General features: G+C 37.6%; 1 protein-coding gene across 11 annotated transcripts in view; it reads right to left on the reverse strand.

Moving 5' to 3' along the window:
* LOC143244168 (uncharacterized) overlaps nucleotides 1-17448 on the reverse strand; it is a 136679-nt gene that overhangs the window by 14923 nt on the left and 104308 nt on the right. For all 11 annotated transcript variants that reach the window (XM_076488352.1, XM_076488353.1, XM_076488350.1 and 8 more), the window contains 2 exons: nucleotides 3212-3295; nucleotides 2427-2535 (listed from right to left, as the gene is read on the reverse strand). In XM_076488352.1, coding sequence (XP_076344467.1) covers nucleotides 2427-2535; nucleotides 3212-3295 — 193 coding nt within the window. The remainder of the gene's footprint in view (nucleotides 1-2426; nucleotides 2536-3211; nucleotides 3296-17448) is intronic.

Below are 17448 nucleotides of genomic sequence, written 5' to 3' on the forward strand. Positions count from 1 at the left end.
AACAGCATTGTTGAAACTGTTGTTATAATTTTTACTGTTACAACAAACAAGATCTGAGATTGGAGGAATTGTATCACATGGGCACGGCATACCTTTAATTGTTTGTTTTTATAAACTGGAACCTCGTATCGTCGAATGAATTCCGCCTAACACGGTCAAAAGCGTTCCAGCATATCTTTATTTATTATTGCATGACTGAATTATGTCCGTATATGGCGTAATCAAACAAATTATACAAACTCAGTAAAACGAACTAGCTTTAATACATATCTATATACGATTTGAAACAAACAATACTGTTTCATCCATGCAGTGGTGACTATTTTTTAGTTGTTGAACTAAGCTGCTGGCCAAAATCTTAAGGCCAATGAACAAAAAGAAAAAAATATGCATTTTGCGCTGTTAGACTCAACCACATATTTGAGTAGAGTTTCGAAAGATGAAAATAATAAAAAAAAACTTTTTTTAGCATTTAATAGGGAAAATGTGAACACTATGAAATTAGCCTAAATACTAGCTGATCAAAAGTTTAAGACCATACTGAAACGAAGCGTTAATCGGTAAACACATAACAAAATTTAGTCATTTGTGTTCAAGCATTAGCGTTGTCAACATCTCCCACTGACATATCCTTTGTTGCATTGGGTAAAAACATGGCAAAGGCTAAAAGGCTGACAGAGTTTGAACGTGGCAGAATTGTCGAGCTGCAAAAGCAAGGCCTCTCTCAAGGCACCATCGCCGGCGAGATTGGGCGTAGTAAAACTGCTGTTGCAAATTTCTTAAAAGACCCTGAGGGATACGGAACGAGAATTTCAAGTGATTGGCCCAAGAAAATTTCGCCGGCGTTGAGCAGGAGGATTCGACGGGTTGTCCGGCAAGATACCATCCGTTCGTCGATCCAGATTAAGGCCCTTACGGACGCAGAATGCGGCTCAAGAATAATAAGACGGCATCTTCGAGACAAAGACTTTAAAAACCGTAAACGTTTTCAAATGCCACGCCTCTTTCCATATCACAAAACAATTTGGTTAAACTTTGCTGAGAAGCACCAAACATGGGACATAGAAAAGTTGACGAATGTTTTGTTCTTTGAAGAGAAAAAATTTAACCTGGATTGTCCAGATGCCTTCCCACGTTACTGGCACGATAAGGATATACCACCGGAGGCATTTTCTACACGACACAGTGAAGGAGGTTCCATCATGATCTGGGGTGCTTACTTCTTCCATGGAACAATGGAGCTTCAGGTTATACAGAGACGTCAAACTGTAGCTGGCTACATTGGCATGTCGGAGAGAGCATCCTTATTGACTGAAGGCCCTCGCTTGTGTAGAAATGACTGGATCTTTCAGCAGGACAATGCCGCAATCCACAATGCCCGCATGGCGAATAACGTGATTCTTTTGGACCATCAAGCGTGTTCGCCCAAACTGAACCCCATTGAAAATGTTTGGGGATGGCTGGCAAGGGAAGTCTATAGAAATGGACGTCAATTCCAAACAGTGCATGATCTTCGTGAAGCCATCTTTACCACTTGGAATAACATTCCAGCCAGCCTTCTGCAAACGCTTATATCGACTATGCCAAAGCGAATGTTTGATGTTATTCTCAATGACGGCCATGAAACTCACTACTGAGACCTCTTGTTGGACATTCATACCCTGTTTAGGACTTCTTTTTGGTATGGTCTTAAACTTTTGACCAGCTAGTATTTAGGCTAATTTTATAGTGTTCACATTTTCCCTATTAAATGCTAAAAGTTTTTTATGTTTATTTTCCCTTTTCTTATTTTCATCTTTCGAAGCTCTACTCAAATAAGTGGTCGAGTTTAGCAATGCAAAATGTATATTTTTTCTTTATGTTTATTGGCCTTAAAATTTTGGCCAGCAGTGTATATGTTACCTAGAAACTCTGTACATGTATTATGTCCTTTTAGTTTGGTATGTTTTGAATTTCGCGCAAAGCTACACGAGAGCTATCTACGCTAGCCGTCCCTAATTTTGCGGTGTAAGACTAGAGGTAAGGCAGCTAGTCTTCACCACCCACCGCCAACTCTTGGGCTACTCTTTTACCAACGAATAGTGGGACTGACTGTTACATTACAATGCAACGCCTCCATGGCTGAAAGGACGAGCATTTTGATGTGACGAGGAATCGAACCCGCAATCCTCAGCTTATGAGCATATGTCCTTTTGTAACTGGCAAATTGTTGGAACGATCAAATATAAGATGTACTCTTTGAACGCCAGAGAAGTGACACAGGGGGATAGGACATTTAGATTTGGCCCCCTACGTTATCTTCTAAAGCTAATATTAAATATAATTGTTTAAGAACTGAATTACTAAACAAGTAGCATCTCAGTAACTACAGATCTTAGACATTTTCTGAAAAAATAAATTATTAAATTTCATATACATAATCTTACTTCTTTGAACTGCTTGCATTGATTGCAGCGCCATCTTTGTGAGACCAGCTTCTGCACTTTGTTTCTTTAGGGCGTCAATTGTATTTCGTAATTCTTCAAGCTGCGAGTCCTGGTTTTACAAAGAAAAGTTTTTTACATTACTCGAATACCAAAAAAACAAACAACAACAACAACAAAAATTTCACACAAATGTGTGTGTGTGATGCGTATGAAAAATAAACAACGCTCTTTATGAGCCAAAACATACAAAGTGGAAAGCGAGGAAACGTCAAATACAATGATGCATTTTAATTTATTTTTCTTTTCTGGTTATTAAATTCCATTCAAATTGCTTCCTCCACTCCCCACACATACAGTGGTATATCTGAAGGCCTATAAGGTTGAAAACAGGGTTTCGATATCCATCCATATTTGCCAAGGGAAACAAATGCTATCTAAATTATCAGATAATTAAATTTGTTTTATACTACAAAAATGTAAATATGTACGAAAAAATATATATTCCCAGAATACCAACACGTTATAAAAACAACTGTTAATGTTAAAAGATATGCACCTCTTCCTTCTCGCAAGGCACGCTGGGAAAATTGTTCATCAGTACGCGAATAAAAAATTAAAATGAAATGAAGAAACCTGTTTTTTCTTATTAAAAAATCAAAATAAATGATTCTTGAACATATTTTCCCCCTAATATGTACCAAGCAAATTATTCCGCTCTAAGCCTAATCCTGTTGGTTAGAAACGCTCCTGTTTATGAATATTGAATTTTTTAAAAGTAAACTCACCTTCTGCTCTGCTGACGCTGTTAGGTGCTGAAGTCTGCCAGTCATGTTTGTGAGGCTTTGTTCGAAAGCTGCAACCAAGTGGGCCTAAAACAGAATTCAAAATGCAACATCAGGTCAAATTAAAGTATAATTGGTTTGAATTTCACGCAAAGCTACACGAGGGCTATCTGCGCTTGTCGTCCCTAATTTAGCAGTTGAAGACTGGATCTAACGCAGCCACCCACTGCTGACTCTTGGCTACTCTTTTACCAACTAACAGTGGGATTGACTGTAACGTTACAACAACCCTACGGTTAAAAGAGCAAGAATGTTTGGTGTGATAGGGATTCGAACCCGGGGTCACTGAGAATGCGAGCCGAGAGCCCTAACCACCCTGCCATGCCGGGCTATTTCATGTAGAAAATAATAATAATGAAGGAAATATGTAATAATATTTATTTCCTAATTCATATTCGTAAAATATTACAAGGGTGTAAAATATTCCAATATGAATGTAAATGTTTGCTTAATTGTGAAACAATTAAAATACAACAACATTAATCTACTTATTTATTAATTCCTCTTAAAAGACTTTTGAGAGTTAGTTCATATCATTTAATTTGGAAAAGGAAACGTTTTAAAAACGAACTCTGCTTGAAAACTTATATCGCATTACCTCGAAATTCTGCCTACAGCAATAATTATTCCCCTACAACGCAAAAATCCAAAGTTCGATCCACATGATGGACATAGTTGAGATAGCCCACTGTGAGTTTGTACTAAGAAGAATAACGCTAAAACCCAGGGTTCGATTCCCCGTGATTCCACTGTAAATTTCTGCATGGAAATCCAGGGTTCGTTTCCCTGTGATGGGCATAGTAAAGATAGCTCACTGTGAATTTTCTGCATTGAAACCCGCGGTTCGATTACCCGTGAAGGACAGAGTGAAAATATCTCACTGCAAATTTATCCATTAAAATAAAAAGGAACATCACTTGGTTTTCAAATCTCAGACTCAAGCCAGACTTTTTGTGATTCACTCTGAAAAAACACAAAACTTCATAAAGTTTCAAAACAACTGACATTACATTATCTATGTTTCTATATACTCAAGTTTGATGTTATGTCTTTCCAAAAGTCACAAAAGGAAACATACCTTAAAACCGGTCAAGAAAGTTCCATAATTTTGATTATGAAAACAATTACATCACTTTTTTAAGCAAAGCATAAAGAAATATTTTGGGTCCTTCTTTTTTTCCCCCATTGTTGCAAACTGAATACATGATGTACAGGTGGTTGAGTATATTATATTAATATGATTTTGAATGTGCAAATAGCCGACGCTAAATATTCATACACTCAGGTCACAAAGAAATGTTGAGATAGAAGATTTAAAATTTCTAAGAGAACATTCTTTGCACATAATGACACTGGAAAAAGTGAAATGTGGATCAACTTGGGGTACTAAGACCACTCCCAATCCGCAGTAAGCAAAATACGGCATATCGTAATAGTTAAGCATTCGCGAACACAAAAATCAGTAGCAATAACCATTGATGTAACTAACAGCACGACACATTGTAACGACATACTCGATTAACTGAAGTATTTTTCAAGTAATCAGAATTCAACAGTAACCCTAACAGTCGATAACATGTCACAATCACCTTAATCCTATAGCCGCATGCATATAAAGTGATTTAACAATTTTATAATGCTTTTTAGCACCTATCGCTTGCAAGGCGTTTATGAAAGTGCTTCACAGAAATTAATTTCTTTAGCCTTTTTATCTTACAAAAATCTAACTTGACATTGTAAAACACTTAGATTCCCTTAAAATCATCGTGATGTTCTACTGATATCTGCATTTTCCGACACAACAGGTACGGCACGGCCAGGTGGTTAAGGCACTTGACTCGTAATCCGAAGATCGCGGATTAGAATGCCCATTACACCAAACATGTGCTCGCCCTTTTAACCGTGAGAGCGTTATAATGTGACGGTCAATCCCATTAGTCGTTGGCAAAAGAGTAGTCCAGAAGTTGACGGTGGGTAGTAACGACTAGCTGCCTTCCCTGTAGTCTTACACTACTAAATTAGGGACGGCTAGCGCAGATAGCCCTTGTTTAGCTTTGCGCGAAATTCAAAACAAACCAAACTAACACAACAATAAAAAAACGACGTGCAGGTAACTAGAATATACTGACAGCGACACTAGTGGAATACTCGAAAAATAAACACAAGTGACTGAACTTTAATCAAACAATCACTAGTGTTGGTTTAGTTTTAACGAAGAAAAATGGTGTAAGATTGGTAATCCTCGAGGCATGTCATCCTTCTCACAGCAGTATGGTGAGATATTCTGCTTTTCTATTAGTTCTTCTTCCAGTCGTTTTTCTGATAAATATTGACTGCCATTCCTTCATTTCTTATGGTTTTGGTTTTGTTTGTTTTGAATTTAGCGCAAAGCTACACGAGGGCTATCTGCACTAGAGCTGTCCCTAGAGGGAAGGCAGCTAGTCATCACCACCCACCGCCAAATCTTGGGCTACTCTTTTATCAACAAGTAGTGGGATTGATCGTAACGTTATAACGCCCCTACGGCTGAAAGGGCGAGCACGTTTGGTGTGATGAAGATTCAAACCCGCGACCCTCTGATTACGAGTCGAGTGCCTTAACCACCTGGCCATGCCGGGCCTATACCTTATGTCCAATCTGCACACATCTTTTACTTTGACTTTTTTTTAAGGTTCAAAGATCAAATAACCCAAAATTTATATATTTTAGGCTTCTGTGCGGTCATGTTTAAAGCAAGCAGAATGAAAATGGACAAAAATATAAATTTTTATGTACTCAACACACTAGCATACAAAAAACTTAAGTTTGCTTATCTATGGTCATTTTATCGGGTTGAAGGGTCATAAAAAGCATAATTTTATGGGTTTTCTCCTCTTCTTTGTCACAATATTTGAATCTATTTACGTGGGATTATAACATACAATGATTCAATTTGCAGATCCCAGACGACAATTTTGGAATTATTGTCTTTTGTTCAATTTTTGTTTCATCGAGGATTGTACAATTTTGTTTTTTTATAAACTATTCCTGTGTATGTCACCCAACTTACATGGTACGGAGTAAAAAAGCTTCTTATGACTATCCTTAAATACTGATATAGACAATTTTCGATTTTGTCCTGGTGTCAAAATTGGTCATATAAGAACTGCGTGGCCGAAACATCTTGTATTTACCCGTGAATGCTGAGATGTTTTGGTTTTTTTTTCTGTTCAGAATCTCGTGCCGAGTTACATAAGGAACTACGTACCACAGTTATCTCTAATTTTGAACACCAAGATGCAGAACGCGATATTTTGTTGTTGTTGTTGTCAAAAAGGCGACCATTTCGGTCACGCTAACAACTAGACTACACCTAAAAATACACATATTTATATTTTTTAAGGCTTTATAAAACAATAACTGATAGTTAATTGCTGTTACGTCACAGATAAGTACGGTATGTTTTGTTTTTGAATTTCACGCGAAAGATAAGTACTGATGTGGACCAATAGAATGAAAGGGTTCATTGGTTCTCAGCATCCTTACTATTTTCAAATTGGCGGTTCTGCAGCTTCCTTTGCTAACTAGACAAAAAAGAAAATAAAAGAAACCTGCATGTTTTTGTGAGAAGTAGGTGTCTTCCATCTGATTTATCTCTTTAGAATTAAAAACGGCTAGTGCAGATAGCCTTCGAGTAGCTTTGCACATAGCATATGTTGTGATGTCCCATTAAAACTGAGCCGACATGGCCAGGTAGTTAGGGCGTTCGATTCGTAATCTGAGGGTCGAGGGTTCGAATCCCCTTCTAACCGAAATGCTCGTTCTTTCAGCCGTGGGGGCGTTGTAATGTGACGCGGGGTAGTGATGACTAGCTGCCTTCTATCTATTCTTATATTGCTGAATTAGGAACGCAGGTAGCCCTCGTGTAGTTTTTCGCGAAATTCAAAAACAAAACAAAAACCATTAAAAGATGGTGTATAAGACACAGTAATGATGTGTATTAGTTTTAAAGTGCACGCATTTACAAGTTGTCGAAGCATAATTATATTTGTTATACAGTATTAATATTAGACCTATTATATCTTTCACTGTATTGCAGTCTCTTACGGGTTTTCAAGAATTAGAAGTCTCTAACAATAGCATTCCAACCTTACTATGTCCACCATATGGTTACAATATTGTTATTATACATTGTTATAATCATTGAAAATATAGGCCTAAGAAAATAGATAAACAATACAATTAAAAATATGACAGGCCCGATACTGATGTCGTATGAAAAGTATACTTAATGGTATATATTAGTTAGCATGTTTACTTCTTAAGTTCTTACAGTTTCTGCCTGAGAAGGCTTGTAATGATGTTTTATTTACAGTACCTGCTCTCCTGTATTTACTCACATAACTAGAGGGGCACTTAGTAGGGGCATATATCCATTACGCAGTGTTAATCATATTCGGCCCTCAAAAAATTCTTAAATGTGTCCGTATGTCCACAGTAACCATTGTTCTAGCAGGACAACAAGAAATAACATTCTACATAAGGCCTCCGTGTTTAATCAAAATCTGATCCTTCTAGAGGTGGCCAGATGGTTAAGGCCCTCGACTCGTACTCAGAGGGTCGCGGGTTCAAATCCCCGTCACACCAAACATGCTCGCGCTTTCAGCCGTGGGGACATTATAATGTTACGGTCAATCTCACTATTCGTTGGTAAAAGGGTATCCCAAGAGTTGGCGGTGGGTGGTGATACCTAGTTGCCTTCCTTTTAGTCTTAGACTCCTAAATTAGGGACGAGTAGCGCAGATAGGCCTCAATTAGCTTTTCGCGAAATTCAAAACAAACAAACCTTGTAGAGAAAAAACAGTGTAAAAAATCGGTTCCCAGGTTAACAGAAGGGACATATTGGACTTTCTTGACCCTGACCTTTAATATTGAGCCCTCAAAAAACTAATCACTTCTAAATTAGGTCATAGTCCGAATTTACACCAACTTCCGTTCAAATACATTCAGCTATTTTCGAGAAATATTACTAACAAACACGCAGAGGTGAAAATATAACAGCCATTATTTTTAATAAACTGTATAACTCAACCATGGTTTCAATAGTGTAGTAACGAGACTCAAACCGCCCACCCAACATTTAACATGCTACTCTTAGGACACATGTTCAGCTAAAGACAAACAAATCTTCCTACAAGCTTTTGGTTTGGTTTAGTTTTTGTTTTGAATTTCGTGTAGTTGTGTATCCTTGTTATTAACGACGTTTTCGGCCGTAATTCTAATAATAACTCACGAGTTCAGCCAGTTTAGGACATAAAGGTTAGTCCTAAATCCATATACTAAGCTTACAATGCAAAATAGTTATTAAAATAAAAGTATAATAATAATATAAAAAAATTGTTTGTTTGTTTTGGAATTTCGCACAAAGCTACTCGAGGGCTATCTGTGCTAGCCGTCCCTAATTTAGCAGTGTAAGACTAGAGGGAAGGCAGCTAGTCATCACCACCCACCGCCAACTCTTGGGCTACTCTTTTACCAACGAATAGTGGGATTGACCGTCACATTATACGCCTCCACGGCTGGGAGGGCGAGCATGTTTAGCGCGACGCGGGCGCGAACCCGCGACCCTCGGATTACGAGTCGCACGCCTTACGCGCTTGGCCATGCCAGGCCTCTATATAAAAAAAAAAATTATATATTAAACATTATAACCAATATATGTTAATAAAAGAAAATGAAGAACAGTGTGTACAAAGTTTGGTTTGTTTTGAATTTTGCACAAAGCTCCACAGGGGCTATCTGCGTTAGCCATCCCTAATTTAGCAGTGATATACTAGAGGGAAGACAACCACTCAACACCATCAAACGACAACTCTTGGGCTACTCTTTTACTAACAAATAGTGGGATTGACCGTCACATTATAACGCTCCTCACGGCTAAAAGGGCGAGCTTGTTTAGTGTGACGGGTTCTGGAAGTTAATATAGTGACCAAAAAAAAGCATATTCGATAAAAGCGAAAAATCTCCCCTCCTTAAAAAATATTTATATGTATATCTTCCATTTGTAATTAATTAATTAATATTTTTATGTACATATCTTTTTTAATATAGTTTAGATTTTGTTGTTTTTTATATACATATTTCATAGTTGTTGTGATTGTTATACAACTATACTTATAATCTGACTAGGCGTTGGAAATGAAAGTTTTAGCCATACAGGTGACTTGAGGTAATGCGAGAAAACATACTTACGTTTACACTTGACACCGAAATTTGTACCTGTTATTTATGTTTCTAAAGTTTAGATTTTGTTTGTTTGTTTGTTTGTTTTCAAATTTCGCGCATATCTACTGGAGGGATATCTCCGTTTGCAGTCCCTAAGTTTGAAGTAACAGAATGGAGAAAGGACAGCTAGTGAAATATCCATCCATCGTCAATGCCTGGACTACTTTTTTTTTTTTTACAAAAATCTGAATCTAATACCTTCAACGGAGTGATTGCTAGGTTATTAAAATACATTATGTACTTGATTTAAATACTAGCTGGAGTACTCGTCCGTTGGACGGAAGTTATGTAAGTTCGTGATTAATGAAAGGTTATCTCACGGCATGAAAAGTTGCTTTCTTTATACGTAATGGTAAAAAAAAAATATTAAAACTGTCATACACAAAATGTGAAGTCACAAGTTTGTGTGTATCTCCGCATGGATCTAACAAACTTTCATGCTCTATTTGTTTATTTTTTGAATTTCGTGCAAAGCTACACGAGGGCTATTTGCGCTAGCCGTCCCTAATTTAGTAGTGATAGACTAGACTAGACGGAAGGCAGCTGGTCATCACCGCCAACTCTTGGGCTACTCTTTTACCAACGAATAGTGGGATTGACCATCACACAGTAACGCTCCCACGGGTGAAACAGCGAGCATGTTTGGTGCAACGAGGATTCGAATTTGCGACCCTCAGATTACGAGTCGAGCGCTCTGGCCAAACCTAGTTAATATTCATCAAAATGGAGCGGTGTATTGGTAGAAAAAAACGCCTATAAAGCAAAAAATTTAAAACTGAAAATGTGTATGTATCTCTCTGCGGACCAATGAACATTTTATGTTCATCTCTCGATTTCACTTCTGTCGGCCTCCAAGGCCATAATATTTTTGTTCGATTTGTTTGTAAACATATTATTAGGAACTCATTATGAAGAGAACTCTAACCAAATTTAAACCAATATAAAGGAACACCTTTATAGTAATACTAATTAATAACCTAACATCTAACTGCAACGCCCCCTGCAAGCTCGTACTCGTTCACAGTCTCGTCCCTAATACACGTGTCCAGCAACGGTCAGTTGCGAACCCTCTTCGCTAACCTGAATAAGACCAAAGAAGGTCGAAACGTTGTTCAGTACTTTACGTTAATTAAAGTTTTAATACCTATACCAGCCGTCTTTAGAATACATTGTAAGGAACGTTTAACGTCGGGTTAAATGCGGTATGAAAGTAATATTGGATGGCAGAGTGTTTTGTTTATATTACGAACGCTGTGGGCAACATTTTAAACAGTATCCATAACGGACTATTTTCGCGCTATTTAAAGTTTCAATTAATGATACTTCCCTGTTGACAACCTCTTCCTCGTTAGCTTTCACTACGGTTAAGTACAGTCACGTGATCCTGGAGTAATTGTTTGTTTGTTTGTTTGTTTTGGAATTTCGCACAAAGCTACTCGAGGGCTATCTGTGCTAGCCGTCCCTAATTTAGCAGTGTAAGACTAGAGGGAAGGCAGCTAGTCATCACCACCCACCGCCAACTCTTGGGCTACTCTTTTACCAACGAATAGTGGGATTGACCGTCACATTATAACGCCTCCACGGCTGGGAGGGCGAGCATGTTTGGCGCGACTCGGGCGCGAACCCGCGACCCTCAGATTACGAAGCGCACGCCTTAACGCGCTAGGCCATGCCGGGCCAGATCCTGGAGTAATACGTTCCATGTTACCAAATGCCGTGACGTAGTAAAGTAAATCAGTAAGTAACACATGTCTGAGAGTCTAGATTCTAGAACATAAATGTTTAAAAGCTGAGTGGGGGGAACAAAAAATCTAGGTTACAAATAATTAACCGTTTCTCAAACCACCATCCGATTTATTAATATTAAGATAAAAAAAATCTCCGAAAGATGAAAACCGACGTCTTTTATCTTTTTTTAATTAATATATCATAAAGCATGGGTTGAACAGATATAACAATGTAAACACACTTGTTAAGTGCTCAGCAAATAAAAAATCTAGAAGACAAAATACAAAATGGGGAAGAATACTTCGAGATAAAACAAACAGAGTTCCGACCAGAATCTATGTAGGACAATATTACAGTTTATACTTTTTACATACCTCCAGGGGTCGCACAATTAACAACAGTACAGACAATATACATTATTTTTGTATATGTTTAACTATTTCCATGTCTCAACAAAAAATCGCTTATTAACGGCGCTAATTTCAAAAGCAACACAACTTGTACAACATTTTACAATAGTTAATAAGTTTATAAAGTTTGATCGATTGTTTTCAAAAAAAATCTTTGCTTGGTGACAAAATCACACCTCAGTAATTCACCGGTTACCACGGTTATCACGTGCCAAGGCGCGTGCACTCAAAACGTACCTATTTCCTGCACTTTGAACTGTGGGTGTGCAATAAAACAACGAAAAAAATGTAGATAGAAGCGGTTCTATATATGTGGACAACAGTTTAGAGTTTTCTTTACAATGTCGGCTTGTATTGGATGATGGGATAGAATTAGGTTTAGAGAGATCTTCAAATCTTCCAGGTCGCACCCTTCTATTCTACTGTATTTATATATATATCAGGTCATCCCTTAAGTAATGTCTGATTTTAAGTTCTGAAAAAGAAAAAGGATTTCAAACACTTTTAATGTTATTTAGTCAATAATGTATGTTCCATTATTATTCATTACTTCCTGTTAATGATTCACAATCTTCTAAATGCCACTTCTATAAAATTCTTGGAATTTGGAGGAAAAGAATGTAGAGAGGATAGTTTTGACATCTTCATGTGTTCCAAGCTCTTTTTCCATCAAGATAGTTCTGCAAACTTCAAAATAGATGATAATCAGATGGGACAAGGTCTGGAGAATAAGGAGGATGTGGAAGGTTTTCCCAGTCTAGCTGTTCAATCTTTGCAGTTGTGATCCTTGTTGCATGGGACGTTCATTATCCTGGTGTAATACAAGACCTTTACGATTGATCGATGCAGGACTCTTTTCTTTCAGTGCAACATTAAATTGCTCTAATTCATTGTTACATTAAGTGGCAGCAACTCAAAGTGGATCACACCAATAATATCCCACCAAACACTTAACAAGACTTTCCTAGGGTGGAGGTCTATTCTGGGCTGTGCTTTAGCCAGTTTACCTGCAATGAGCCATTGTCTGTGGCTGTTAACATTTTTATAATATATCCAACTTTCATCTCCAGTCACTAACCTGTTAATAAAAAAAGTGAGTTACGTTCACGAGAATGCACAGAAGTGCAAATATTCACTCTTGCTCTAAAGTTTACTTCTGTCAAATCATGGGGGACCCATTTTCCAAGTCTTGACACCTTTCCAAGCTGTTGCAGATGACGGTGAACTGTTGAATGGGTTGAATTAAGCTTCTGTGCTAGTTCTTCAACTGTTACAGCACAATCTTTATCAAATGCAGCCAGCAGCAAGTCATGATTAAACTCAACAGGACAACCCGAACGTGACGCATCACTTAAACTGTAGTCACCTGATCACCTTCGACATTTTCTTTCATTGAGAGACTCCGCACCATAAACACTTTGAATGTTTTGTGTAGTTTCTGCTGCACTATTGCCTTTTTTAAACTCATAAAGCATTATATGGCTAATGTGCTCCTGAGACACATCCATCTTCATAAGGGTTTATTTGGTTAATGATCTGAAAAAGTGAGTTGGGTAAGTTTAGTTTATTTGTCTTAGCATTTTTATACACGTCCTACTACATATTTTAGTCATTAAAGCCTTCTACAAAGGCAGAAATGATGATGCACTTTGCATTAAATTTTTGGACATTACTTACGGAATGACCTGATATATTATGGTAAAGTCACAGACTATCATCTGCAGCCGTCACTAATTTTTACATGACCTGGTAGTTAGAGCACTCGAATAGCAATCTCAAGGTCAAGATTTCGAATCTCGTTACTAAACACACTGGCTCTTTCAGCTGTGGGGGCGTTATAACTTTTCGGTCAATCCCACTACTTGTTGGCAAAGGGTAGCCCAAGAGTTGGCGATGTATGCTTTTGGTTAGCTGTCGTCCCTCTAGTCTAGCACTTCAAAATTAAAGACTAGCGCAGATAGCCCTCGAGTAGCTTTGCGCAAAATTCCACAAACAGACAAACAAATAAAAATAAACCTAATTTTGAACAAGTGATCAGAGGGATATGCAGCCAGCTAGCAACGCCATACTACCCATCGTCCATGTTACGGAACTGTCTCACAACTTAAAATTATATCACACGTATTCGAACCCAGCTAGCCAGAACTGTACCACGGGGTCAAAACGTACCTCTTACAAATAATACACCACATATATGGCTGATGATAAAATTTTGGAAAAATAATGTTGTTTTATGTCACGTGTCTGCAGTTCAAAGCACGTTCTTACAACAAGCACAAAACGGCCATGTTTTAGCACCTCCGAACTGTGAACAGTTTTTGTTCTGCATAAAGCTACACAAGCCTATCTATGCTAGCCGTTGCTAATTTTGAACTCGTATATTAGTAGGAAGGTAGCTAGTGGCCAGCACCTGTCATCAACTGTTATCTGACCGGATAGTGGAATTTCATCATCATTCTCATGGCGCACCTACGACTACGAAGTGGGAAAACGTTTTTGCAACGACATGCAAACCATAAATATTCAGTAGTCAGTTAACCTAGAACAATATGTACATCAAAATGTGTACTACACAGTATATTCCTTCTACTTAAGGTTTGTAAATAAGTAGAAACCTATAGTCCATAACGTGGTTTTCTAATATAGAACCTTATAAACTACCATTACTTGACCCGTTTTGGAAACCACCATAGAAAAAAAAATAAAATATTAGACGTTAGAAAAAATGTGTGGTTTCGGTTTCCCGATTACCCCTATTTTTTCTCGTAATCCTAATTTTTTATCAGTATTTTTGTTTACTTAGAGGACAAAAAAGTGATAATTTTACACTTTACAAACATTTAAGCCCCCCGCTAGGGAGTGGTAAGTTTTGAATTTACAATGCTAAAATCGGAGGTTCGATTCCCCTCGAAAGACACAGCAAATAGCTCGATATGGCTTTGCTATAAGAAAACACACACGCACAAATATTTGGCTTAATAAGCAAACAAATCCTATCTGTCTACTCTTTTTGTTTGGTCGGTTGTTGTTTTTCGTTATTATTAAGCGCAAAGCTACACAATGGGCTATCTGTGCTCTGCCCATCACGGATATAGTAACCCGGTTTCTAACAGTATACATCCGCGCAATGCCATTGTGTCACTTGGAGGGTTTTTTTGGTTTTTTTGCCAGGAAACCAAAACCACATGTTTTAGATCTTATCTTCCGACTAGCTAAATTGTAATGACTTTTTGTTTAAGGATTTAACTTGTTATGGCTTCAAATATCGTTCACAGTAGATAGTCGTGACTATTCAATGCCTCCTAATGATTACAGAACATGCTAGCTTCCTTGTTTATCGATTTATGAACCTTTTCTTCCAGCTAGTTTGTTCTAACTTGTACGTTACGTGTTCAGTTATATGCAACACCTCTGTTTGTTTGGTTTGTTCTGAATTTCGCGCAAAGCTACACAAGGGCTATCTGCGCTAGCCATCCCTAATTTAGCAGTGTAAGACTAGAGGAAAGGCAGTTAGTCATAACCACACACCCTAACTCTTGGGCTACTCTTTTACCAACGAATAGTGGGATTGACCGTAACATTATAACGCCCCCACGGCTGAGAGAGCTAGCATGTTCAGTGTGACGGAGATTCGTACCCAGTATTTTAGCATCGTAATTCCATGCATTTACCGCTGACCCATCGATAGTTTGTGTGTGCTTTTTTGTAGCAAAGCCACATCGTACTATCTACTGTGTCCACCGAGGGGAATTAAGCCCCTGATTTTAGTACTGTAAATCCTTTCGAAGGACAGAGGGAGACGGACATCAACAGAATCTTATCCTTTGGCTATGGAGATTTTGCAGATAATTCCAGATAATGAAGTCTGGCAATATAATCAGAATACAACTTAATGAGTGTATGTGTCTTACAGTATAACATTTACTACAGTTCTGTAAGTCCCTAATATCAACAGAGTATATTCAACAAGTCTCTTTACTCAGACGAGAATATGCGCTAATAATGTTTTTATTGGAAATATTAAGTCGTATAACTAACTGTAATAACAGAACTTGGAGCCTTTTATTCAATGTTTATTTTGATTCTGTTCGAGATATTGAACTTGGGCCCTGAAATTTACTGTGTTCGCTGCGGGGAACGAATCCCGAATTTTAGTGTTCTACACCCTGAAGATTACCGCAAAAAGTTTGGGAGAACTTACTTTTTGATGAAGCCTCATCACAAAAGGTGGAGAACACTTAGAAACAAGGTTACAAAAATGTTGGTAATCACAGTATTTCTGTAAGATGTTTTAAAAGCCACCATAAGAATGGTGTTGCTATAGTTTGTAAATGGCTTGTTTAATAGACGAATGACTATATTCATGTGTATGTCACGTGACAAGCTACAGGTTTAAATCGGATGGCTGGAAATTAACAGATAATCCTTTATGTCATACTTGTAATATATAAAATATATAAACATCCCCTTGTGTGATAGTTGTAATATACAAGCATCCCCTTTGTGTGATAGTTGTAATATATAGACACTCCTTTGTGCGACAGTTGTAATATACAGACATTCCTTTGTGTGATAGTTGTAATATACAGACAATCCCTTGTGTGATAGTTGTAATATACAGACATTACCTCGTGTGACAGTTGTATATACAGACATTCCCTTGTTTGATTGCTGTAATACACAGACATTCCCTTGTTTGACAGTTGCAATATACAGATACTCCCTTGTAAAACCTACAGACAATTACTGCCCCCATCCGGTATGAGCTTTTGGTCCTGTGCCAGACATTCGTATTTCCTTTCTTCCAATAAATATCTCGTGTGAAGTAAGTTCATACGTGATTATTAAACACGTTATATAACTGTCTGTATATCGTCAGAGAATGACACAGAAACGGTCGAAACTAAACACCAAAACGAGTTAGATAGTCAGTCACATTACAAGAGAACAAATAATAACAACAGTAGACATTAAACGTCGTGATACACACTGGTAGAGTCCGGTCTAGTAGTTGAAACCTAAACAGCTCGAGTGTTTAGGAAGTAAGGTTTGTTTGTCGTCTTACTTACTACCATTATTCTTTGTTCATTCTACTTAGCCAAACCAGGTTTTCTATAATTTATTAATCTCCAAGCGGAGCAAGTTTTAATTATTTCGACAAACACAACGACATTAATGCTGATCGACAGAGAATGGGAGGGGTGGCGAGGTGGATAGAGTGAGGCCCTAAAGAAGCCAGGGGTCAAAGGTTCGCGTACTGTTCCCGTAAAATCGGGTTTCACACTTTGGGGCCTCATATTTGACGAAAAGAACGAAGGCCTCATCACAAATGCAAAAATGTGAGCATGTGTAAAACAAGAGTTCTTCGTTCGTACATCCGTGTGAAACTCATGATAATCAACAAATTGTAAAGTAAGGAAATACACATTTCTTTCTCCAGTTTTTACAGTTTCAGGGCTGATTGAAGGGTGGAAACCATAATCTTGAAAAACGATAAAAATTTCATAGAAACGTTTTTTGGTTTTAATTTTATCCAACGTTTCGGATTACGCCTTTTTTTTCAAGGGTCTTTAAATGTTTCTTTTTTTTTTCCTGTAATCTCAAACGTTCAAAGATCCTAGAAAGAAACTTATTCCTAAACGTCAAGTAGAATAAAAAGCTAACCATCTATCAAGGTTCAAGTATGAAAATCAAATTATGAGATAAAGTTAGGGCCTTCTCAGGTTAACACACGACTAGTATTGTTTCAGCTTTATCACGTATTTTATCTCAGGATCT

Source organism: Tachypleus tridentatus, chromosome 2 (genome assembly GCF_004210375.1).
Source record: "Tachypleus tridentatus isolate NWPU-2018 chromosome 2, ASM421037v1, whole genome shotgun sequence".
NCBI classification, from domain to species: domain Eukaryota; kingdom Metazoa; phylum Arthropoda; class Merostomata; order Xiphosura; family Limulidae; genus Tachypleus; species Tachypleus tridentatus.